We start from the raw sequence: 26,675 nt of genomic DNA on the forward strand, positions 1-26,675 counted from the left end.
TATACCCCTGTGTGTGCACTCATCCATAGCGTGCTGCTGCTAGTGAGCTATAGGGCAAGAATTATTGTTAGTCATTTTTCCTTAGTTGATGAAGAATTCACACAAGGTCAAATTGCATTTGGAATTTATTGCAAATCATTTATATGTATATTGTGCGCAGTGGCGGTTCTTGCCACGGGCAAGCAGGACTTTTGCCCGGGGCGCCGCCTTCCGGAGGGCGCTGGCGCCATCCGGAGGGCGCCGCACCGTGGCAAGATCCGCCACTGCTGCCCGCTGTGTCCCCCGTCCGCTGCCCGCTGCCGTCCCCGTCGTCTCCTGTGTCGTCTCCTGTGAAGGGAACTAGACGCTATGCGTCTAGTTTCCCTTCGTGGAGAGTAACTGCTGAGCGGTGCGCGATGACGTCATCGTGCACCGCACAGCAAAGGTCCTCTCCACGAAGGGAACTAGACGCATAGCGTCTAGTTTCTCTTCGTGGAGAGGACCTTTTGCTGTGCGGTGCGCGATGACGTCATCGCGCACCGCTCAGCATTCAAGCGGCGCTTTCAATGTACAGGGGGCGTGACTCACCACGCCCCCTGTATTAGGCCACGCCCCTTCCCTGCCCGGGGCGCTCTGCGCCCTTGAACCGGCCCTGATTGTGCCTAGTGATAAGAAAATAAATATCACAGCAAATATATAGTTGCAAACAAGTAACCCCATATTGCAGACAGCAATGTTAGTATCAATTCTTGCAAAATTTCCCAAAATGTATAGTTACTAATATTAAATAGAAATATTTTGCAACAAAAAGCATTTAAGGACAGACACGCCCATTTGTGGAACTAGACACGCCCTTTGGGCAGAGTATGACACACCCCCTCAGCAGCACGGCACTTTTTGTGCAGCACAGCCTACTGCAATCTCCGTGGTTCTAGTTTTCAAAAGTAGGCAAGTATGGAGTTGACTTCCCATACTATCCCTTTCATCCGGGACACTCATGTATTACACAGGTTCTGTGGCTGACTTCAAGTCTGCATTTCACCTGCAGTTAATCAGCCCCAGAACCTGTGTAATTCATGAATGTCCTGGTTTAAAGGGACAGTATGGTAAGCTTAATAATGAGGAGATGCCATAAAGAGGATGTAGTTAAACCTTTACTCTCTGGGGGAGATAGAAATACGCACTGTAATAAAAAGCAGAAGTCAGGGGAGGGTCATCACCAGTTCCTGAGACAAGAAACAAATAAAATCCAAAATAGAGAGTGCTGAATCTACATTAATGTCCTCTAACCGCACCTCATATACTATCTACCTGCATGTGGTATCATTGAAATGATCACACAATGAGCTTAGCTTAACCAGTGGTGTATGGGTCTGGGACTGAGGGTCGACAGCACAAAGGTCGACACACCTTAGGTCGACGCCAATTGGTCGACACTCCTTAGGTCGACATGGACACAAGGTCGACATGGTCAAAAGGTCGGCATGGTCAAATGGTCGACATGGAAAAAGGTCGACATGAATTTATCATGTTTTTTTGGTGTCGTTTTCTTCGTAGAGTGACCGGGAACCCCAATTAGTGCACCGCGTCCCCTCGCATAGCTCGCTTCGCTCGCCATGCTTCGGGCATGGTGCATTCGCTTCGCTCGGTACACTTTACCGTTCCAATCGTAGTCCACGTGGATCGTTAAGTATGAAAAGGTTCAAAAAAAGAAAAAAATTGTGAAAAACTCATGTCGACCTTTTTCCATGTCGACCTTGTTCCTGTCGACCTTTTGTCCATGTCGACCTTTTGTCCATGTCGACCAAAGGTGTGTCAACCAATTGGTGTCGACCTATGGTGTGCCGACCTTTGTGCTGTCGACCTGGAGTCCGGATACCGTGGTGTATCTAGGGGTCTGAGCGCTGCTGGCAAAGTAAGGGTGAAGGTTTGAGGCACTAGTAAGATGAGGGGTAGAGAGACACAGATATGGTGAGGTGTAGAGGCACAGATGGAGAGGGTGGTCATAAGATGAGGGGGGGGGTAGAGGCACAGATAACTGAGGAGGCAGAGGCACAGATACATGTAGAAGGGACAGAGTCACACATAACGGAGCGGTGGCAGATGCACATATAAACGTTTAGAAAATGGAGGCGTGGTGGTTGATGAGGGACAGATAAAGGAGTAGGGGAAGAGGCACTGGTAATGGAAGGGGGCAAGAGAACAGATGTGGTGTGTTAGAAGATGCAGAGAGAGAAAATGGCACAAATGGGGACCTTCTTATTGCCTCTATTACTTTCTAAATGATCTGCCCATTGGAAGAACAGAGGAAGAGAGCAGGAGGGTGACAGGGAGAAAGAGGAGAAAGTAAAACTGGTCTGGACTACATCCCCCTGAGCAGAGCCGGCCCTAACCTATATGACGCCCTAAGCAAGATTTTGCCTGTTGCCCCCTAGCACCACCGCTGGTTCCGCCTCTGACCTTGCACCTCTTTCCCAGCACCACCACCCCTCACCCATAGCAGTCCTTATTTTGGTGTTTGTACCCCCTATATTTTAAACAGGAACAGTTCGCACATTTGGCGCACAATACTACCCCCAATTCCAATTACGCCACACAGTACTGCATCTTTATTCACATTATATCATGCGATAGTGTCCATAATTCACATTACATCCCACAGTAGTATCACTTTACCTTATAAACGTTACTCCTCACAGTAGATCCCCTAATTCACATTACATCACACTGAATTGCTCCTTATTCACATTATACCACACCCTATTGCTCCTTATTCACATTAGACGACACAGTAGTGCCCTTTCTATACGCAACGCCACATAGTAGAGCACCTTATACACATAATGCCACACTTTAGTAATGTATTTATACACCATGGGGGTCATTCCAAGTTGTTCACTCGTTATTTTTCTTTCGCAACGGAGCGATTAGTCGCTAATGCGCAAGATTCACTCCCAGTAGGCGGTGGCTTAGCGTGTGCAAAGCTGCTAAAAGCAGCTTGCGAGCGAACAACTCGGAATCACCCCCCTAATTCCACACAGTAATGCCCCTTACACATATGAGACACCTTATTAATGTCCTTATAAACATAATGCGCCTTACACATTATGACAGCCTTTATTAATGCCCTTTTACACATATTAGTGGTCATTCCGAATTGATCGCAGCAGCAATTTTGTTAGCAGTTGGGCAAAACCATGTGCACTGCAGGAGGGGCAGATATAACATGTGCAGAGAGAGTTAGATTTGGGTGGGGTGTGTTCAAACTGGAATCCAGATTGCAGTGTAAGAATAAAGCAGCCAGTATTTACCCTGCACAGAAACAAAATAACTCACCCAAATCTAACTCTCTCTGCAAATGTTATATCTGCCCCCCCCTGCAGTGCACATGGTTTTGCCCAATTGCTAACAAACTTGCTGCTGCGATCAACTCAGAATTACCCCCAATGTCCCTTACACATATGCCGCACATTATTAATGCCCTTATACACATAATGACACACATAGTGCCCCTTACACATATGTTGCACATTATTGATGTATTTTTTCATGACACACATAATGCTCCTTACACATATTCTGAACACTACTGCACAACCAACCCACTCACATGCACACAGCACTCACGCTTCCACTAACACTGTGACCTCTGCCTCTGCTTGGATACAGATGTGTCCTCATAAATCTTGCCTCAATGCTAATGTCTGGCACACCTTTATTTTTTATGAAAATGCATCTTATTTGCATTGCTATGTGGCTAGGATGCACAAGCAGCTTCTGCTGATTAATATGATATGCAGCATGCCTATATACTGTGTGAGACTGTGGCTGTATCTGCATATGAAATGCTACACACAGAATATAGGCATACCGCATATCATTTTAATCAGCAGAAGCTGCTGATGCCCCAAGGCATATCAAATGCCCTAGACAATTGCCTAGTTTGCCTATGCCTATGGCCGGCTCTGACCCTGAGAGAGAGAGAGGACCCAGCTCACATTCCCCATGCCTCCATATCAATGTGGCTCAAATTTAGACTCTGATCTTAGCTGCAAATGGCTCCTGTGCTCCTATGGGCAGAGCCGGCTCCAGGCCTACTAGTACCCTGATCGAGAACATGTAAAAGCGCCCCCCTCCCCCCCCCCTGTGCGCGCGCCAAAGGCGCACGCTCCCGTAAAAGTGGGTGTGGCCTCTGGAAAAGTGGGCGTGGCCTCATAACTTCATATTATTAGACTATAAATAAATATATTTTCACACCCCCTCTACGCACACAATTAGCAGCCTTACACATAACAGCCACAGTGGTGTTCCTTACACATAATGTCTCCAGTATAGTGCCAGATACACATAATGTCTCCAGTATAGTGTCAGATACACATAATGTCTCCAGTATAGTGCCAGATACACATAATGTCTCCAGTATAGTGTCAGATACACATAATGTCTCCAGTATAGTGTCAGATACACATAATGTCTCCAGTATAGTGCCAGATACACATAATGTCTCCAGTATAGTGTCAGATACACATAATGTTCAGTGCCAGATAGACCTGATATGCCCCCCAGAAGTGCCAGCTACACACAATATGCCCTCCAGCAGTGCCAGCTACACATGATAGTGATCACTTTTTAGGGCAGGGAGGGCACATTTTTAAGTTAGGAGGGCAAAATGATGTACATACTGTAATGCTTGGTGCCCATCTAACTACATGGCAAAGAATGGACAGTGAGCGCCGAAGGCGCGCAGCAAAAATTTAGGAGCGTTGCTTCGTGGGGAAGGTGCGTGGCCACATAATAGTGGCAATTCGCATTACACCACACAGTAGTGCAGTTATTACACACTACACACTTTGTGCCAGGCAGAGCACGTTAGACACTTTGTGCCAGGCAGAGCACGTTAGACACTTTGCGCCAGGCAGGGCACGTTAGACACTTTGCGCCAGGCAGGGCATGTTAGACACTTTGCGCCAGGCAGGGCACGTTAGACACTTTGCGCCAGGCAGGGCACGTTAGACAATTTGCGCCAGGCAGGGCACGTTAGACACTTTGCGCCAGGCAGAGCACGTTAGACACTTTGTGCCAGGCAGGGCACGTTAGACACTTTGCGCCAGGCAGGGCACGTTAGACACTTTGTGCCAGGCAGGGCATGTTAGACACTTTGCGCCAGGCAGAGCATGTTAGACACATTGCCTAGCCACAGACGCATAGCGGGAACACTACATGATATGCTCCCCAGCCGTGCCAGCTACACATGACATGCCCCCCAGCAGTGCCAGCAACACATGACAAGCCCCCCAGCAGTGCCAGATACATAAATGGCCACACAGTGCCAGATATGTCCCCACAGTGCCAGATACAGAAATGCCCCCACAGTGCCAGATACAGAAATGTCCCTACAGTGCCAGATACAGAAAAGCCCCCACAGTACCAGATACAGAAAAGCCCCCACAGTGCCAGATAAATGCCCTCACAGTGCCAGACACATAAATGCCCCCACAGTGCCAGATACATATATGCCCCCACAGTGCCAGATATGTCCCCACAGTGCCAGATACATAAATGCTCCCACAGTGCCAGTGCCAGATATGCCCCCACAGTGCCAGATATGCCCCCACAGTGATACATAAATACCGCCACAGTGCCAGATACATAAATGCCACCACAGTGCCAGATAAAATGCCCCCACAGTGCCAGATAAATGCCCCCACAGTGCCAGATACAGAAATGCCCCCACAGTGCCAGATAAATGACCCCACAGTGCCAGATACATTAATGCCCCAACCAGTCAAGAAATGCCCCCCACAGTGCCAGATAAATGACACCCACAATGCCAGATAAATGCCCCCACAGTGCCAGATAAATGACCCCACAGTGCCAGAAATGCCCCCACAGTGCCAGAAATGCCCCCACAGTGCCAGATAAATGCCCCCACAGTGCCAGATAAATTACCCCACAGTGCCAGATAAATGACTCCACAGTGCCAGATAAATTACCCCACAGTGCCAGATAAATGACCCCATAGTGCCAGAAATGCCCCCACAGTGCCAGATAAATGACCCCACAGTGCCAGATACATTAATGCCCCCACCAGTCAAGATATGCCCCCCACAGTGCCAGATAAATGACCCCCACAGTGCCAGATAAATGACCCCACAGTGCCGGATAAATTACCCCACAGTGCCAGATAAATGCCCCCCACAGTGCCAGATAAATGACCCCACAGTGCCAAATAAATGACCCCCACAGTGCCAGATACATGAATGCCCCCAGGCCCCCACAGGGCCAGATACATTAATGCCCCCACCAGTCCAGGTATGCCCCCCACAGTGCCAGATAAATGACCCCCACAGTGCCAGATAAATGCCCCCAGAGTGCCAGATAAATGCCCCCACAGTGCCAGATGCAGAAATGCCCCCACAGTGCCAGATATGCACCTACAGTGCCAGATAAATGACCCCACAGTGCCAGATAAATGACCCCATAGTGCCGGATAAATTACCCCACAGTGCCAGATACATTAATGCCCCCACCAGTCAAGATATGCCCCCCACAGTGCCAGAAAAATTACCCCCACAGTGCCAGATAAATGCCCCCACAGTGCCAGATAAATGACACCACAGTGCCAGATAAATGACCCCACAGTGCCAGATAATTGACCCCATAGTGCCAGAAATGCACCCACAGTGCCAGATAAATGACCCCACAGTGCCAGATACATTAATGCCCCCACCAGTCAAGATATGCCCCCCACAGTGCCAGATAAATGACCCCCACAGTGCCAGATTAAATGCCCTCACAGTGCCAGATAAATGACCCCACAGTGCCAGAAATGCCCCCACAGTGCCAGATAAATGCCCCCACAGTGCCAGATAAATGACCGCACAGTGCCAGATAAATGACTCCACAGTGCCAGATAAATGACTCCACAGTGCCAGATAAATGACCCCACAGTGCCAGAAATGCCCCCACAGTGCCAGAAATGCCCCCACAGTGCCAGACAAATGACCCCACAGTGCCAGATACATTAATGCCCCCACCAGTCAAGATATGCCCCCCACAGTGCCAGATAAATGACCCCCACAGTGCCAGATAAATGCCCCCACAGTGCCAGATAAATGACCCCACAGTGCCAGATAAATGACCCCACAGTGCCAGATAAATGACCCCACAGTGCCAGAAATGCCCCCACAGTGCCAGAAATGCCCCCACAGTGCCAGATAAATGACCCCACAGTGCCAGATACATTAATGCCCCCACCAGTCAAGATATGCCCCCCACAGTGCCAGATAAATGACCCCCACAGTGCCAGATAAATGCCCCCACAGTGCCAGATAAATTACCCCACAGTGCCAGATAAATTACCCCACAGTGCCAGAAATGCCCCCACAGTGCCAGATAAATGACCCCCACAGTGCCCGATACATGAATGCCCCCCACAGTGCCAAATACATTAATGCCCCACCAGTCCAGATAAATGACCCCCACAGTGCCAGATAAATTACCCCCACAGTGCCAGATAAATGACCCCAGTACCTGCTGTGCCGAGGGAGGGGGAGTGCTGATGTGCGCGCCGCTGTCTGAAACAGAACTGCGCGCGCTGTGCGGCGCCGGGGTCTGACATCAGACGCCGGCGCCACATAGCGCGCACAGCTCATGTACGGGAGGACAGCACAGCAGGCTACAGGACAGGACAGGACAGGGCTGGCTCCAGGCTCCAACATGGCGGCGCCAGCGTGCGGCGTTTAAGGGTGGTGCCCTGCGCGGCCGCTCGAGTCGAACATGCCTCAATCCAGCCCTGCCTATGGGAAGTCCCTCCTGCGCATGGCGGAAGTCTCTGAAGACACGGCAGGAGACGGAAAGGGGGCGGAGCATACGAGGAGTGACAACTGCAGCGCTGCCCATTGTAATCAAAGTATATTAGTAGAAGTGTGTCTGGCAGAGAAGTAGCCAGGCACAGCGCTACTTTTATACCTTACAGTGGGCAATGCTGCAATGACGCATACATAGGCGGGCAATGCGGGTGGTGGATGGTGAGCAGTGATGAGCATTAATCCATCCCTGGCCACCGGTGGCACCACCAGGCGGCGCCCCCCCCCACCCACCCACCCCCTTCCTTGGCCGGTGCCCCTGGCGAGTGCTATCCTGGCCAATAACTAGATACACCCCTGAGCTTAACCATACATAATAAAATAGTTCCCCTGAATTCTGGTAGATGTATTATCAGGATATTAGGGTAATGTAGATAATAGTAGGAGCTAGCGCACGAATTAGCAATACAACATGGTGGGGGGGTGGTTATGTAATAGTTTCCAAGATTACGGAAAACGGTGTGTTGTCGTTAAGTTCAGTTTTAAGGGTGGTGATTCAGACCTGATTGCAGCGGGCAATCAGGTACTAAATGCGCATGCGTATGCACTGCAATGCGCACACGCGTCGGACAACCACAAAAGGCATCTCCGGTCAGCGACAGGATGGGGCGAAAAATTTGATCGCATGGGCGTTCGCAAGGTGATTGACAGGAAGAGGCCATTTGTGGGTGGGAACTGGAAGTCTTTTGGGAGTGTCTGGAAAAACGCAGGCGTGTCTAACCGTTTTCAGGTAGGGTGTGTGACGTCAGCTCCGGCCCCGATCACCCCGTTCTCATCGCACTGTTGGAGTAAGTCCTGGGCTGTGCAGAGACTGCACACAGTGAATTTTGCAGCTCGGCGTACACCTGCGTTCGCACACTTGCACGGCGAATTTACACTCCCACTGGAGGCGGTGATTATCTGATCGCAGGACGGCAAAGTTTGCAGCCCAGCAATCAGATCTGAATCACCCCCTTGGCTTGTGATTGGGTGCAGGGTATGCAGTGGTCCATCCTGCACTCGTCATTATATAGATACATCCACGGCCGGGGCCTCAGACAGGACCCCGTCAATGGTTGGACTCCTGTTCTGAAGGGGCCACCTTTCCTCCAAATCCTCCTGTGTTCAGCGACACCATTCAGTTACCCTATTTAATCAATTAATTGATAGTGACCGCCAAAGCCACCATCAGGGGGGTGCTGGGGGCACAGTTGTCCCGGGCCCAGCCTCTCTGACAGAGAGAGGAGGGCCCAGGATGCTCATGCAGCCACCTGCCCGCCCGCCGTCGTCCCCGCCGTTCCGCGGTCATCCCCACTGTTCTTCGACCCTTCTGCATTGAAAACCCTCTGTACTGAAAACTTCCCTCCCAAAATGGCCGCCGCCACAGAGGAGACAGTTATTTAAGATACTAGAGGAGCCCTCTAGTATCTTGAGTAACTGTCTCCTCTGAGGCGGCGGACATTTTGGGAGGGACTTTTTCAATACAGCTGCAGGAGGAGAGAGCAGCAGAACAGCGGGATGGAGGCGGCATCAGCATCACGGGCCCTCCCGACAGCGGCACATGTATGTATGCATGTATGTGTGTGTAAATAGCACACGCACACACGTTAACTGGTGCAATCCTAAAGCTGACTCCTCCACAGTGTGGGGGGGGGGGGGGGCTGCCTATTTTGTCAGTCCCGGCCGGGTCCCGCAGTTTCTGATGGCAGCCCTGGCCACCGCTATCTCTTCAGTGGCCAACTCTCCCATTAGTCCCTGCACCTTACAAATCACACCCTCTTTATTATAGACCATCAGGAAACTGCAGTAAGTATTGCATAGGCTGTCCTTACTGAATTGGGCCCCATGTACCATGTAATAAAAGTGCTGTCACTTTCACCATTGCAGTACTTGTTTTCACTACACGTTGACTTGCCCACTTGCAAATCAGCTCAGAAAATAACCGTCTGTCTGACAGCTGCCGCACCTGTGCACACAGGAAAATGTCATACACTATATGCACCTGGCAGAGGCGGAACTACCGCCAGTGCAACCAGTGCGTTGCACTGGGGCCCGCCTCTGTCCAGGGGCCCAAAACATGTAATGAGTCAAACTGACTCATTACATGCCGCTGTGTGCTGCGGGCAATCGCTGCCCGCAGCGCACAGCCGCCCCGAGAGGAGCAGCGGTACGGGGGAAGGAGGAGGAGGGAGGTGGAGGAAGGAGCCGCAGCAGCTCTTTGTTACTGGTGGAGGCGCTGCTGCCCCTCTGCTTCACTATAGGCTGTCTTCCGATAACAGCCTATAGTGAAGCAGAGGGGCAGCAGCAGCAGCGCCTCCACCAATAACACAGCGCTGCTGCGGCCCTCTCCTCCTCCTTCTCTCCTGCTCGGGAATCGTGACCAGAAGCTGCACCGAGGAGCCTGAGCCAGCGGAGAGGGTAAGTATAATTCTTTCTTTCTTTCTTTCTTTCTTTCTTTCTTTCTTTCTTTCTTTCTTTCTTTCTTTCTTTCTTGGAACTGTCTGCCGCAATGTGTAAAAAGGGGGAATCTGCTTGCCGCAATGTGTAAAAATGGGGAATCTGCCTGCCCCAATGTGTAAAAAGGAGGAATCTGCCTGCCGCAATGTGTAAAAAGGGTGAATCTGCCTGCCGCAATGTGTAAAAATGAGGAATCTGCCTGCTGCAATGTGTAAAAAGGGGGAATCTGCCTGCCGTAATGTGTAAAAAGGGGGACGCTGTCTGCTGTACTGTGTAACAAGGGCACGCTGTCTGCCGTAATGTGTAAAAAGGGCACGCTGTCTGCCGTAATGTGTAAAAAGGGCACGCTGTCTGCCGTTATGTGTAAAAAGGGGACTCTGCTGTAATGTGTCAAAAGGGGGACGATGTCTGCCGTAATGTGTAACAAGGGCACGCTGTCTGCCGTAATGTGTAAAAAGGGAACGCTGTCTGCCGTTATGTGTAAAAAGTGTACGCTGTCTGCCGCTATGTTTAACAAGGGCACGCTATCTGCCGTTATGTGTAAAAAGTGTACGCTGTCTGCCGCTATGTGTAACAAGGGCTTGCTGTCTGACGTAATGTGTAAAAAGGGGACGCTGTCTGCCGTTATGTGTAAAAAGTGCACGCTGTCTGCGTAATGTGTAAAAAGGGGGACGTTGTCTGCCGTAATGTGTAAAAAAGGGACGCTGTCCGCCGTAAGGTGTAAAAGGGTCTCTACCTGGTGTAGTGGTGCTACTGTGCGGCATAATTTGAATAATGGAGACTACTGTGCACCGTTTTATGAATTGGTATTATTTTGTGGCCACACCCCTTCCCCACGAAGCCACGCCACTATGTATTTTTGCACGTTCACTGCCCCTGTTTTGCATGCAGGGATGGGGCTCCGATGCCGTTTCTTGCACACAGTGCTAAAATGTCTAGTTATGGCACTGTTGCTAGGTATCCATTTCTCTGGCCCTGAGCAAGTCCCCCTCACCAGATCCTCTCCAGGGGTGAGGAGGTGGACTTGGATGGGATGGGGGGGGTGGGGGCAAAGCATTTTGTCGCACCTGGGCCCACCGCTCGCTAGTTCTGCCACTGGCACCTGGCCAATCAGTGGTTGCAGAGACTAAAGAGCAAAATGTGACACCTAACTGCGTGGCTTCTATTCACTGTTTCATGGCAGGCTAATTCTGGATCTCTTACTTATTTTTAGAGATGAGTGGGTTCGGTTCCTCAGAATCCGAACCCCCCCGAACTTCAGCCTTTTTTGCACGGGTCAGAGCAGACTCGGATCCTCCCGCCTTGCTCGGTTAACCCGAGCGCGCCCGAACGTCATCATCCCGCTGTTGGATTCTCGCGAGATTTGGATTCTATATAAGGAGCCACGCGTCGCCGCCATTTTCACACGTGCATTGAGATTAATAGGGAGAGGACGTGGCTGGCGTCCTCTCCGTTTAGTTAGTTAGTTGATCTGATTGCTATTTGCTACTGCTTAGCTTATTGTGGGGAGGATTGGGGAGCAGCTGTCAGGAGAAGTACAGTCAGTGCAGAGTTTTGCTAGTTTTTTTTTATCCGTTCTCTGCCTGAAAAAAATGCTCCATACCATATCTGACTGTGCTCAGCCTCAGTGTGCTGCATGATATATCTATCTATCTATGTATATCTGACTGTGTTGAGTGCTCACTGCTCACACAGCTTAATTGTGGGGGAGACTGGGGAGCAGTTATAGCAGGAGTACAGTGCACACTTTTGCTGCCAGTGTGACCACCAGTATATTGTCTGCCTGAAAAAGTTAAACACTCCTGTGGATTTTTTTTTTTTTTAATATTCTATAAACGCATTTTGCTGACAGTGTCCAGCAGGTCCGTCATTCATTATATTATATAAATATTTACCTACAGTAGTGTTATATATTTTTTTTTCATCTCTATCATCTTTATCATCTCTATATTAGCAGACGCAGTACGGTAGTCCACGTCTGTAGCTAGTGCTACCTCTGTGTCGTGACTACTAGTGCTCGGCCAATATTGTAAATAATATACCTCTACCTGTGTGGTGTTTTCTTTTTTCTATTTTCATTCATACTAGTCTAGTACTAGTTAGTTTAGCAGTCTGCTGACAGTGTCCAGCAGGTCCGTCATTATATTATATGTACCTACAGTAGTGATATATATATATTTTTTATATCATTATCATCTCTATACTAGCAGACACAGTACGGTAGTCCACGGCTGTAGCTACCTCTGTGTCGTCACTCGTCACTCGTCCATAATTGTATACCTACCTGTGGTGGGGTTTTTTTTTAAATCTTCTTCATACTAGTAGTTTAGCAGTCTGCTGACAGTGTCCACCAGGTCCGTCATTATATTATATACCTACAGTAGTAATATATTTATTATATTATCTATACTAGCAGACGCAGTACGGTAGGCCACGGCTGTACCTACCTCTGTGTCGTCACTCGTCACTCGTCCATAATTGTATACCTACATGTGGTGGGGGTTTTTTTTCTATCTTCTTCATACTAGTAGTTTAGCAGGCTGCTGACAGTGTCCACCAGGTCCGTCATTATATTATATACCTACAGTAGTAATATATTTATTATATTATCTATACTAGCAGACGCAGTAGGGTAGTCCACGGCTGTAGCTACCTCTGTGTCGTCAGTGCTCGTCCATAATTGTATACCTACCTGTGGTGGGTTTTTTTTTTCTATCTTCTTCATACTAGTAGTTTAGCAGTCTGCTGATAGTGTCCACCAGGTCCGTCATTATATTATATATACCTACAGTAGTTATATATATATTTTTTTTATATCATTAATTATCATCTCTATACTAGCAGACGCAGTACGGTAGTCCACGGCTGTAGCTACCTCTGTTTCGTCAGTCACTCATCATCCATAAGTATACTAGTATCCATCCATCTCCATTGTTTACCTGAGGTGCCTTTTAGTTGTGCCTATTAAAATATGGAGAACAAAAATGTTGAGGTTCCAAAAATAGGGAAAGATCAAGATCCACTTCCACCTCGTGCTGAAGCTGCTGCCACTAGTCATGGCCGAGACGATGAAATTCCATCAACGTCGTCTGCCAAGGCCGATGCCCAATGTCATAGTACAGAGCATGTAAAATCCAAAACACAAAAGATCAGTAAAAAAAGGACTCAAAAATCTAAATTAAAATCGTCGGAGGAGAAGCGGAAACTTGCCAATATGCCATTTACCACACGGAGTGGCAAGGAACGGCTGAGGCCCTGGTCTATGTTCATGGCTAGTGGTTCAGCTTCACATGAGGATGGAAGCACTCAGCCTCTCGCTAGAAAAATGAAAAGACTTAAGCTGGCAAAAGCACAGCAAAGAACTGTGCGTTCTTCGAAATCACAAATCCACAAGGAAGGAGCACCCGCAGTCCAGTTCCTGATAGTCAGATTGAAGATGTCAGTGTTGAAGTACACCAGGATGAGGAGGATATGGGTGTTGCTGGCGCTGGGGAGGAAATTGACAAGGAGGATTCTGATGGTGAGGTGGTTTGTTTAAGTCAGGCACCCGGGGAGACACCTGTTGTCCGTGGGAGGAATATGGCCATTGACATGCCTGGTGAAAATACCAAAAAAATCAGCTCTTCGGTGTGGAAGTATTTCAACAGAAATGCGGACAACAGGTGTCAAGCCGTGTGTTGCCTTTGTCAAGCTGTAATAAGTAGGGGTAAAGACGTTAACCACCTCGGAACATCCTCCCTTATATGTCACCTGCAGCGCATTCATCATAAGTCAGTTACAAGTTCAAAAACTTTGGGCGACAGCGGAAGCAGTCCACTGACCAGTAAATCCCTTCCTCTTGTAACCAAGCTCACGCAAACCACCCCACCAACTCCCTCAGTGTCAATTTCCTTCTTCCCCAGGAATGCCAATAGTCCTGAAGGCCATGTCACTGGCAATTCTGACGAGTCCTCTCCTGCCTGGGATTCCTCCGATGCATCCTTGAGTGTAACGCCTACTGCTGCTGGCGCTGCTGTGTTATGCACACCAGTGCCTGCAGGAATGTACTGGTGTCAGAACTGTTATGCACTCCAGTGCCTGCAGGAATGTACTGGTGTTTGAACTGTTATGCACACCAGTGCCTGCAGGAATGTACTGGTGTCTGAACGGATAGGTATGCAAAACAAATGGACTCACAGACAGACTGGGGAATATGACATTACGTACACAGAAGGTGATAGGGTAACAAAATACACACAAAGTGAACAGAGAAGCCCAGAGGCTAAGGAACTGGGTGTCTCCCTAGTATTAGTAATGCTCAGATGGGAAAAGCAAGATGTTGTGTTTTAATACGTAGAGAACCCGAAATGCTGTTGCTAAGGGCAACAGCAAAACCCTAAAGGGTTACCAACGGGTGTGGCAGTAAACTCCTTGGTCAGAGATGGAATGATAGACACAAGGAGAGTCTCCACAATCCTAATTCTCACTTGCAGTGCACAGGTTCAGCTTACTGCCACTAAACTGACACCTGACACCTTGCACAGTGAGATAAGATTTAGGCAGGCAAGTCTTAGAATACAGCCGCAAACTTGCTAAGTTCACAGAGTAGTAAAAGAACCCCAGCAAGCTAAACAACTGACTCCAGTCTTACTGCTAGGTCTGGATTGGCAGAGTGTAATACCAAATCCCCAGGCCTATTTGCAGTAAGCAACAAACAAATACAAAGCTACACAGTACTGGCTAACTTTCAGGAACTGACTAACCAACAAAGATTCAGCAGCATCTGCTTAACATGAGAAGAGGCCTTATAAAGCAGGTGCTGTCCACGCCCCACTCAGACCTCACAGACTGTGAGCACAAAAACCAGCACCGGATCCCCTGCTGTGCACAGAGCCTGTAACCACTGCACAGCAAAAGACCCGAACCGGAGTATCAGCTGCACTCAGGTTACTCCGCTAGCACTTGTCTCCCGGTTGCCATGACGACGTGGCAGCACAGGGCAGGAGACCCTAACAGTACCCCCCCCTCTGACGAGGGGTCAAAGAACCCCTACCACCGGGTTTATCGGGGAACTGCGAGAAGAAAGAGCGTATCAGTCTGGGGGCATGAAGATCACAACTGCGCACCCACGACCGCTCCTCCGGGCCATACCCCTTCCAGTGCACCAAAAATGACAGCCGACCCCGAACCATCTTGGAGTCAAGAATCCTTTCAACAACAAACTCCCTCTGGCCACGTATCAGAAGAGGGGAAGGTCTTCCACTGGAAGAAGGATTACTAACCGCCCGTTTTAAAAGGGAACAATGAAATGTTTTATTGATACCCAAAGAACGGGGCAGATCTAACTGAAATGCCACCGGATTGATAACCCTGGTGATCTTATAAGGGCCGATGAACCGGGGGCCTAACTTATGAGATGGCTGTCTCAACTTCAAATTCTTGGTAGACAACCAGACGAAGTCTCCTAATTTGAAGCTGCAGGGTCTTTTCCGCTTATCAAAAACCCTTTTGGTCACTAATGACACAGACACAAGGGCTTTCTTCACTTTCCGCCAAATACCTCTAAGGACCGAAACCACAGAGGAACCACCAGGCGTGGAGTCCAGGGGGTCAAAAGAATTGGCCTTAGGATGATGCCCATACACACAAAGGAAGGGAGAGATCCCTGTAGCAGAGTGAGCCGCGTTGTTATATATATATAACTCCGCCATGGACAGATGAGCAACCCAGTCAGTCTGACACTTGGAGACATAACACCTGAGGAACTGCTCCAAAGACTGGTTCACCCTTTCAGTCTGCCCATTAGACTGCGGATGGTAGCCTGATGACAAGCTGACAGAAATCTGGAGATCGGAACAAAATGCCCTCCAGAATTTGGCCACAAACTGGGATCCGCGGTCAGAGACCACATCAAGTGGCAACCCGTGGAGACGCACAACATGCAGCATAAATAATTCAGACAGGCGTCTGGCCGATGGCAGCCCAACCAGTGGAACGAAGTGCGCCATCTTCGAAAACCTGTCAACGACAACCCAGATGGCTGTCATCCCCGAGGATTTGGGCAAGTCCACCACAAAATCCATTGAAATGTGGGTCCATGGCTTAGATGGGATAGAGAGTGGATGTAATGGGCCAACAGGAACCCCTCTAGGAGTCTTATTTCGGGCACAGATGTCACATGCCCGAACCCACTGATCCACATCCTTAGCCACCGAGGGCCACCACACCGCCCTAGATAGCAACTCCCGAGTTCTGGCAATACCCGGGTGACCTGCCGACTTCTTGGCATGGAATTCCAGGAACACTCGCTGTGTTAACCTAGGAGGCACAAACAAAAGACCTACCGGAAGGTCTGGAGGAGCCTGCTCCTGTGCTCTAAGGACTAATGATAAGAGGTCCTGGGTAATGCCCACTTTAATACATGATGGGGACACAATGGGCAACGGCTCCTCGGTGGTCTCCTGGATTGGAGCAAAACTCCGCGAGAGCGCATCAGCCTTGATGTTTTTTGACCCAGGGCGATATGTTATCAAAAAATTAAAGCGAGCAAAAAACAAAGCCCATCGTGCCTGCCTGGCATTGAGACGCTTCGCTGACTCTAAATATGCCAGATTCTTATGGTCGGTGAGAATTGAGACCACAAACTTAGCCCCCTCAAGCCAGTGTCTCCACTCCTCGAGTGCATCCTTAATAGCCAACAATTCCCGGTTACCCACGTCATAATTCATCTAGGCAGGCGAAAATTTACGGGAAAAGTAAGCACAGGGATGAAGGCGATTATCAGACACTCCCATCTGAGAAAGCACTGCCCCAATACCCATCTCAGAGGCATCCACCTCCACCACAAAAGGACGCTCTGGATCTGGGTGTCGCAGCACCTTGGCCGAAACAAATGCCCTTTTGAGACGGGCAAAAGCCGCTTTAGCCTCACAAGACCAGTGAGCAACATCCGCCCCTTTCTTAGTGAGTGCCACCAAGGGCGCCACTATAGACGAAAATCCAGCGATAAATCGTCTATAAAAATTTGCAAAGCCCAGGAAACGCTGAAGCGCCTTCAAACTAGTGGGCTGCACCCAATCCAGGACTGCCTGTACCTTGGAACCCTCCATTTGGAAACCTTCTGGGGAGATAATATATCCCAGAAATGCGATTTGCTGAACTTCAAATTCGCACTTCTCCAGCTTCGCCCCAAGCCGGTGGTCTCTGAGTTTCTGGAGGACTAAGCGTACATGCTTCCGATGTTCCTCAAGGGAATGGGAGAAGATTAGGATGTCATCTAAGTATACAACTAAGAATCTATCCAAATATTCCCTGAGCACATCATTCATGAAATCCTGGAAGACTGCCGGGGCATTACAGAGCCCAAAAGGCATCACCAAATATTCATAATGCCCTGAGTGGGTATTAAAGGCAGTCTTCCATTCATCCCCCTCTCTTATTCGGATCAGATTGTACGCACCGCGTAGGTCAATCTTAGAAAAAATGGTGGCAGTACGAAGCTGGTCAAACAAGACCGAAATGAGAGGCAGTGAGTATGAGTTTTTAATCGTGATACGGTTCAATTCCCTGAAGTCGATGCAGGGTCGCAACGAACCGTCCTTTTTACCCACGAAGAAGAACCCCGACCCAACTGGAGACTGTGAAGGTCTGATAAATCCCTTAGCCAAGTTCTTCTGAATGTACTCTGCCATAGCCTGAGTCTCAGGACGTGACAGGGAGTACAACCTGCTCTTGGGAAGCTTAGCATTTGGCAACAAATCAATGGCACAGTCATAGGGGCGATGGGGAGGTAGTACCTCTGCAACTTTTTTGGAGAACACGTCCGCAAAATCTGCATAACACCCTGGCAATCCTGGCAAACTTAGCTGCGAGAGCCTGACTGGAAGGCTCAAGCAACTCCTGAAACAATCAGTACCCCAACTAAGAATCTCCCAGAGACCCAGTCAAATTGAGGATTGTGGGCCCTTAACCAGGGTAACCCCAACACCAATGGGGAAAAAGTACAGACAGTCACATAAAAGGACAATTATTCAGAGTGTGTGGCTCCAATAAACAAAGAAATCTGGCTAGTGCAAGAGGTAATTTTACCTTGGGATAATGGTTCCCCGTTTAACCCACAAATCTCAATTTCCGATGCCAAGGGTACTAAGGGAACAGAGTGTTTCAGGGCGAATTGGCGGTCCATAAAAACCCCGTCGGCCCCCACTGTCCACAAAGGCCTCAGTCTTGACAGTTTGACCGAGGATCTTCAAGGTCACCGGAATGATAAAAGTCTTCTTGGGAAATTCTGACTTCTGGCCTGACAGGATATTTCCCATCACCCTCAGGCCCTGAAGTTTTCCGGCTTTTCTGGGCATGATACTACCACATGACCTTTATTCCCACAGTACAAACACAACCCCTGCTGTCTCCTCCGCGTCTTCTCACGCGAGGAGAGGCGGGTAGCCCGAATCTGCATAGGCTCCTCGGAAAATTCCTCAGAGTCTGAGGTTCCCTTGGGAAAGAAGGAAATCTCAGTCTCCCTTTCAAGCCTACGCTCTCTCAGCCGTCTATCCACCCGGATGGATAACTGCATGAGCTGATCCAAGCTATCAGGCAAGGGATATTGTACCAGTTGGTCCTTTATCTGGTTAGAAAGACCTCTTCGGTACTGGTGTCTCAGGGCTGGGTCATTCCACTGGGTATCATGGGCCAACCTCCGAAACTCCGTACAGTAAACCTCAACTGGCCTTCGCCCTTGCTTAAGGATCGAAATCTGAGCCTCGGCTGAGGCCGTCTTGTCAGGGTCATCATACAACATGCCCAGTGCATAAAAAAAGCATCAACACTTTTAAGCGACAGACAGTCAGGCTGCAACCCATATGCCCAGACCTGTGTCTCTCCTTGTAGCAAGGAAATCACTATGCCCACCCGCTGAATCTCCGACCCAGAAGACTGAGGCCTAAGCCGGAAGTATAGCTTGCAGCTCTCCTTGAAACAAAAGAACTGCGAGCGATCTCCAGAAAAACGATCCGGGAGATTTACTTTCGGCTCCTTAACCCCTGAAGGTGCTGCTGCTGCGGGGGCTCCGCCAGCGGCCTGGGAGGTGTGCATTTTAATGGACAAATCATTAAATTGTCGAGTCAGGACCTGCACCTGATCGACCACCTGTTGCAACGCATTTTGAGGGGTATGCTCCATATTCCCACAAAATTTCAACAGGAGTATTAGGCTGCTGAATATGTTATGCACACCAGTGCCTGCAGGAATGTACTGGTGTCAGAACTGTTATGCACTCCAGTGCCTGCAGGAATGTACTGGTGTTTGAACTGTTATGCACACCAGTGCCTGCAGGAATGTACTGGTGTCTGAACGGATAGGTATGCAAAACAAATGGACTCACAGACAGACTGGGGAATATGACATTACGTACACAGAAGGTGATAGGGTAACAAAATACACACAAAGTGAACAGAGAAGCCCAGAGGCTAAGGAACTGGGTGTCTCCCTAGTATTAGTAATGCTCAGATGGGAAAAGCAAGATGTTGTGTTTTAATACGTAGAGAACCCCAAAATGCTGTTGCTAAGGGCAACAGCAAAACCCTAAAGGGTTACCAACGGGTGTGGCAGTAAACTCCTTGGTCAGAGATGGAATGATAGACACAAGGAGAGTCTCCACAATCCTAATTCACACTTGCAGTGCACAGGTTCAGCTTACTGCCACTAAACTGACACCTGACACCTTGCACAGTGAGACAAGATTTAGGCAGGCAAGTCTTAGAATACAGCCGCAAACTTGCTAAGTTCACAGAGTAGTAAAAGAACCCCAGCAAGCTAAACAACTGACTCCAGTCTTACTGCTAGGTCTGGATTGGCAGAGTGTAATACCAAATCCCCAGGCCTATTTGCAGTAAGCAACAAACAAATACAAAGCTACACAGTACTGGCTAACTTTCAGGAACTGACTAACCAACAAAGATTCAGCAGCATCTGCTTAACCTGAGAGAAGAGGCCTTATAAAGCAGGTGCTGTCCACGCCCCACTCAGACCTCACAGACTGTGAGCACAAACACCAGCACCGGATCCCCTGCTGTGCACAGAGCCTGTAACCCACTGCACAGCAAAAGATCCGAACCGGAGTATCAGCTGCACTCAGGTTACTCCGCTAGCACTTGTCTCCGGTTGCCATGACGACGTGGCAGCACAGGGCAGGAGACCCTAACATGCTGTTGTTGCTGCTGGGAGTCGATGGTCATCCCAGAGGGGAAGTCGTAAGACCACTTTTACTACTTCCACCAAGCAATTGACTGTCCAACAGTCCTTTGCGAGGAAGATGAAATATCACAGCAGTCGTCCTGCTGCAAAGCGGATAACTGAGGCCTTGGCATCCTGGGCAGTGAGAAACGTGGTTCCGGTATCCATCATTACTTCAGAGCCAACTATAGACTTGATTGAGGTACTGTGTCCCCGGTACCAAATACCATCTAGGTTCCATTTCTCTAGGCAGGCGATACCGAAAATGTACACAGACCTCAGAAAAAGACAGTGTCCTAAAAAATGCAGTTGTACCCAATGTCCACTTAACCACGGACATGTGGACAAGTGGAGCAGGGCAGACTCAGGACTATATGACTGTGACAGCCCACTGGGTAGATGTATTGACTCCCGCCGCAAGAACAGCAGCGGCAGCACCAGTAGCAGCATCTCGCAAACGCCAACTCTTTCCTAGGCAGGCTACGCTTTGTATCACCGCTTTCCAGAATACGCACACAGCTGAAAACCTATTACGGCAACTGAGGAAGATCATCGCAGAATGGCTTACCCCAATTGGACTCTCCTGTGGATTTGTGGCATCGCACAACGCCAGCAATATTGTGCGTGCATTACATCTGGGCAAATTCCAGCACGTCCCATGTTTTGCACATACCTTGAATTTGGTGGTGCAGAATTATTTAAAAAACGACAGGGGCATGCAAAAGATGCTGTCGGTGGCCAGAAGAATTGCGGGACACTTTCGGCGTACAGGCAACACGTACAGAAGACTGGAGCAACACCAAAAACGCCTGAACCTGCCCTGCCATCATCTGAAGCAAGAAGTGGTAACGAGGTGGAATTCAACCCTCTATATGCTTCAGAGGATGGAGGAGCAGCAAAAGGCCATTCAAGCCTATACATCTGACCATGATATAGGCAAAGGAGGTGGAATGCACCTGTCTCAAGCGCAGTGGAGAATTATTTCAACGTTGTGCAAGGTTCTGCAACCTTTTGAACTTGCCACACGTGAAGTCAGTTCAGACACTGCCAGCCTGAGTCAGGTCATTCCCCTCATCAGGCTTTTGCAGAAGAAGCTGGAGACATTGAAGGAGGAGCTAAGACAGAGCGATTCCGCTAGGCATGTGGGACTTGTGAATGGAGCCCTTCATTCGCTTAACCAGGATTCACGGGTGGTCAATCTGTTGAAATCAGAGCACTACATTTTGGCCACCGTGCTCGATCCTAGATTTAAAACCTACGTTGTATCTCTTTTTCCGGCAGACACAAGTCTGCAGGGGTTCAAAGACCTGCTGGTGAGAAAATTATCAAGTCAAGTGGAACTTGATCGGTCAACAGCTCCTCCTTCACATTCTCCCGCAATTGGGGGTGCAAGGAAAAGGCTCAGAATTCCGAGCCCACCCGCTGGCGGTGATGCAGGGCAGTATGGGGCGAGTGCTGACATCTGGTCCGGACTGAAGGACCTGCCAACGATTACGGACATGTTGTCTACTGTCACTGCATATGATTCTCTCACCATTGAAAGAATGGTGGAGGATTATATGAGTGACCGCATCCAAGTAGGCACGTCAGACAGTCCGTACGTATACTGGCAGGAAAAAGAGGCAATTTGGAGGCCCTTGCACAAACTGGCTTTATTCTACCTAAGTTGCCCTCCCACAAGTGTGTACTCCGAAAGAGTGTTTAGTGCCGCCGCTCACCTTGTCAGCAATCGGCATACGAGGTTACTTCCAGAAAATGTGGAGAAGATGATGTTCATTAAAATGAATTATAATCAATTCCTCCGTGGAGACATTCACCAGCAGCAATTGCCTCCAGAAAGTACACAGGGAGCTGAGATGGTGGATTCCAGTGGGGACGAATTGATAATCTGTGAGGAGGGGGATGTACACAGTGATGAATCGGAGGATGATGATGAGGTGGACATCTTGCCTCTGTAGAGCCAGTTTGTGCAAGGAGAGATCAATTGCTTCTTTTTTGGTGGGGTCCAAACCAACCCGTCATTTCAGTCACAGTCGTGTGGCAGACCCTGTCACTGAAATGATGGGTTGGTTAAGGTGTGCATGTCCTGTTTATACAACATAAGGGTGGGTGGGAGGGCCCAAGGACAATTCCATCTTGCACCTCTTTTTTCTTTAATTTTTCTTTGCGTCATGTGCTGTTTGGGGAGTATTTTTTGGAAGGGCCATCCTGCGTGACACTGCAGTGCCACTCCTGGATGGGCCAGGTGTTTGTGTCGGCCACTTGGGTCGCTGAGCTTAGTCACACAGCTACCTCATTGCGCCTCTATTTTTCTTTGCGTCATGTGCTGTTTGGGGAGTGTTTTTTGGAAGGGCCATCCTGCGTGACACTGCAGTGCCACTCCTAGATGGGCCAGGTGTTTGTGTCGGCCACTTGGGTCGCTGAGCTTAGTCACACAGCTACCTCATTGCGCCTCTTTTTTCTTTGCGTCATGTGCTGTTTGGGGAGTGTTTTTTGGAAGGGCCATCCTGCGTGACACTGCAGTGCCACTCCTAGATGGGCCAGGTGTTTGTGTCGGCCACTTGGGTCGCTGAGCTTAGTCACACAGCTACCTCATTGCGCCTCTTTTTTTCTTTGCGTCATGTGCTGTTTAGGGAGTGTTTTTTGGAAGGGCCATCCTGCGTGACACTGCAGTGCCACTCCTAGATGGGCCAGGTGTTTGTGTCAGCCACTCGGGTCGCTGAGCTTAGTCCCACAGCTACCTCATTGCGCCTCTTTTTTTCTTTGCGTCATGTGCTGTTTGGGGAGTGTTTTTTGGAAGGGCCATCCTGCGTGACACTGCAGTGCCACTCCTAGATGGGCCAGGTGTTTGTGTCAGCCACTTGGGTCGCTGAGCTTAGTTACACAGCTACCTCATTGCGCCTCTTTTTTTCTTTGCGTCATGTGCTGTTTGGGGAGTGTTTTTTGGAAGGGCCATCCTGCGTGACACTGCAGTGCCACTCCTAGATGGGCCAGGTGTTTGTGTCGGCCACTTGGGTCGCTGAGCTTAGTCATCCAGCGACCTCTGTGCAAATTTTAGGACTAAAAATAATATTGTGAGCGGTGAGGTGTTCAGAATAGACTGAAAATGAGTGGAAATTATGGTTATTGAGGTTAATAATACTTTGGGATCAAAATGACCCCCAAATTCTATGATTTAAGCTGTTTTTTAGGGTTTTTTGAAAAAAACACCAGAGTCCGACAAAAAAAAATTCGGTGAGGTTTTGCCAATACGCGCTCGAACACAAAACACGGCCGCGGAACCGAACACAAAACCAAAACACAAAACCCGAAAAATTTCCGGTGCACATCTCTACTTAGTTTCCGTCAGCAGTACATTCAAGGGAATAGCTACCATAGGTGTAGGTAGTGCAGCTGCTATGGGGCCCAGAGCTGAGAGGGAGCATCTTCCCTGTCACAGTTACATGTGTTATATACAAGGGCGTAGCTACCATACGTGCATCTGCTATGGGGCCCAGAGCTGAGAGGGGCCACCTTCCCTGTCACAGTTACATATGTTATATACAAGAGTGTAGCTACCATAGGTGCAGGGAGTGTAGCTGCTATGGGGCCCAGAGCTGTTGGCTGAGGGACTATTGGCTAGCATATCTCACTGAGGAACTGTTGGTTAGCATATATCACTGAGGGACCATTGGCTAACATATATCACTGAGGGACTATTGGCTAGCATATATCACTGAAGGACTATTGGCTAGCATATATCACTGAGGGACCATTGGCTAACATATATCACTGAGGGACTATTCTCTAGCGTATATCACTGAGGGACTATTGGCTAGCATATATCACTGAGAGTCTATTGGCTAGCATATATCACTGAGGGACTATTGGCTAACATATATCTCTGAGGGACTATTGGCTAGCATATATCACTGAGGGACTATTGGCTAGCATATATCACTGAGGGACTATTGGCTAGCATATATCACTGAGATTCTATTGGCTAGAATATATCACTGAAGGACTATTGGCTAGCATATATCTCTGAGGGACTATTGGCTAGCATATATCACTGAGGGACTATTGGCTAGCATATATCTCTGAGGGACTATTGGCTAGCATATATCACTGAGAGTCTATTGGCTAGCATATATCACTGAGGGACTAATGGCTAGCATATATCACTGAAGGACTATTGGCTAGCATATATCTCTGAGGGACTATTGGCTAGCACATATCTCTGAGGGACTATTGGCTAGCATATATCACTGAGAGTCTATTGGCTAGCATATATCACTGAGGGACTAATGGCTAGCATATATCACTGAAGGACTATTGGCTAGCATATATCACTGAGAGTCTATTGGCTAGCATATATCACTGAAGGACTATTGGCTAGCATATATCTCTGAGGGACTATTGGCTAACATATATCTCTGATAGACTATTGGCTAGCATATATCACTGAGGGACTATTGGCTAGCATATATCTCTGAGGGACTATTGGCTAACATATATCACTGAGGGACTATTGGCTAGCATATATCACTGAGGGACTAATGGCTAGCATATATCACTGAAGGACTATTGGCTAGCATATATCACTGAGAGTCTATTGGCTAGCATATATCACTGAAGGACTATTGGCTAGCATATATCCCTGAGGGACTATTGGCTAGCATATATCTCTGAGGGACTATTGGCTAACATATATCTCTGAGGGACTATTGGCTAGCATATATCTCTGAGGGACTATTGGCTAGCATATATCACTGAGGGACTATTGGGTAACATATATCTCTGAGGGACTATTGGGTAACATATATCACTGAAGATCTACACTCTCTAGATAGACAGTCAATAGGTAGACACCATATTATAGACATGCATTACGTCAACAGGGTCAAAAGGTTGACAGGTGACAGGCTGATAGTGGTTAAGGTCAACAGGTACAGAAGGTCGACAGGGTCAAAAAGTTGACATAACAATGGTTAACACATAAATGGTCAACACATTTGTTTCGGGGGAAGGGAGAGTTTGCCACTTCTTGTATATTTCATGATCTGTGCCCACCATCAGTAGTAACATAGACCCTCGTCATGCTACGGACAAGGCTACTATTCCCAATTATAGTCCACGTAGATAGTAAATAAAACAAATGTTGGGAAAACATGTGAAAACCCAAAAAAACATGTTGAGCATTTGTGTGTCAACCTTTTGACCCTGCTGACCTTTTGCACCTGTCAGCCTAATGTACGTCAACCATATGATGTCTACTTACTGACTGACTAAACAGTGGAGCTCTTTATCCAGATACCCAGTAAATGATAGATAGGCTTTATATAATGACAATGTCCATTCATTGTGACTTCTGTGTATTGCAGCTGGTGGACATCAAGCTTCTCCCACAACAAATGCTTCAGCCTCAGACGGAAACAGCGATACGCAACCTCGGCCTCTCAGATCCTGTTAAGCTCATAAAAAACACCCAAGCCATCAACTCCGATTATACAGGAAGTAACTACCACAAGGGCCACCTAAACCCTAACGCTGACCACCCTGATGGGCCCGGGCAACTGGTCACCTATACCCTGACCAACATAGCGCCCATGCATGGGCCTCTGAACAGCGGAACTTGGCGGGCCAATGAGATGAAAGTGAGGCATATTGCGGCCACCTGTGACAAGATGTATGTGATAACCGGTGTGGTGCCAGGAAACAACTGGATTCCGAACAACATCAACCAAAGAGTCAACATTCCCAGTCACATCTGGAGCGCCTTCTGCTGCCTGAACAACAACAACCAGCCAATCAAAGCTGAAGGGTCCCTGGCACAAAATGATGCCAACTGGGTGGATTATGGACTCACTATTATCGACCTGCAGACCAAGTTGAGAACCCTTCTGGGAGTCAGCGTGACGCTGTTCCAAAACAACTGCAGTTAAAGTGTGCAATGTCTGCTCAATAAATCTTCTTCCAATATTGTGAGAGTGGAATTATTTCCAGTTTTCATGCTATGGTCGCAGAGGTTATGGATTATGAGTTGGAATATGTTACCCTCTTCCCCCAGTAGGCCAGTGTTTCACTGAATAGTCTAATTATAATACGAGTATATACTGTACATATATAACATATAATGTGTATATGTAATGGAAAATAGTACAGTAAGTGACAGTGTATGCGAGGTCACCAGTATGTCAG

General features: G+C 48.5%; 1 protein-coding gene across 1 annotated transcript in view; it reads left to right on the forward strand.

The window, feature by feature from the left end:
* Positions 1–26,419, forward strand: part of LOC134949723 (endonuclease domain-containing 1 protein-like) — a 50,124-nt gene extending 23,705 nt beyond the window's left edge. Inside the window, exon 4 of the mRNA XM_063938476.1 lies at positions 25,859–26,419. Coding sequence (XP_063794546.1) covers positions 25,859–26,419 — 561 coding nt within the window. The remainder of the gene's footprint in view (positions 1–25,858) is intronic.
* Positions 26,420–26,675: the final 256 nt, after the last annotated feature.

The sequence above is a fragment of the Pseudophryne corroboree genome, chromosome 8 (assembly GCF_028390025.1).
Source record: "Pseudophryne corroboree isolate aPseCor3 chromosome 8, aPseCor3.hap2, whole genome shotgun sequence".
Taxonomy (NCBI): domain Eukaryota; kingdom Metazoa; phylum Chordata; class Amphibia; order Anura; family Myobatrachidae; genus Pseudophryne; species Pseudophryne corroboree.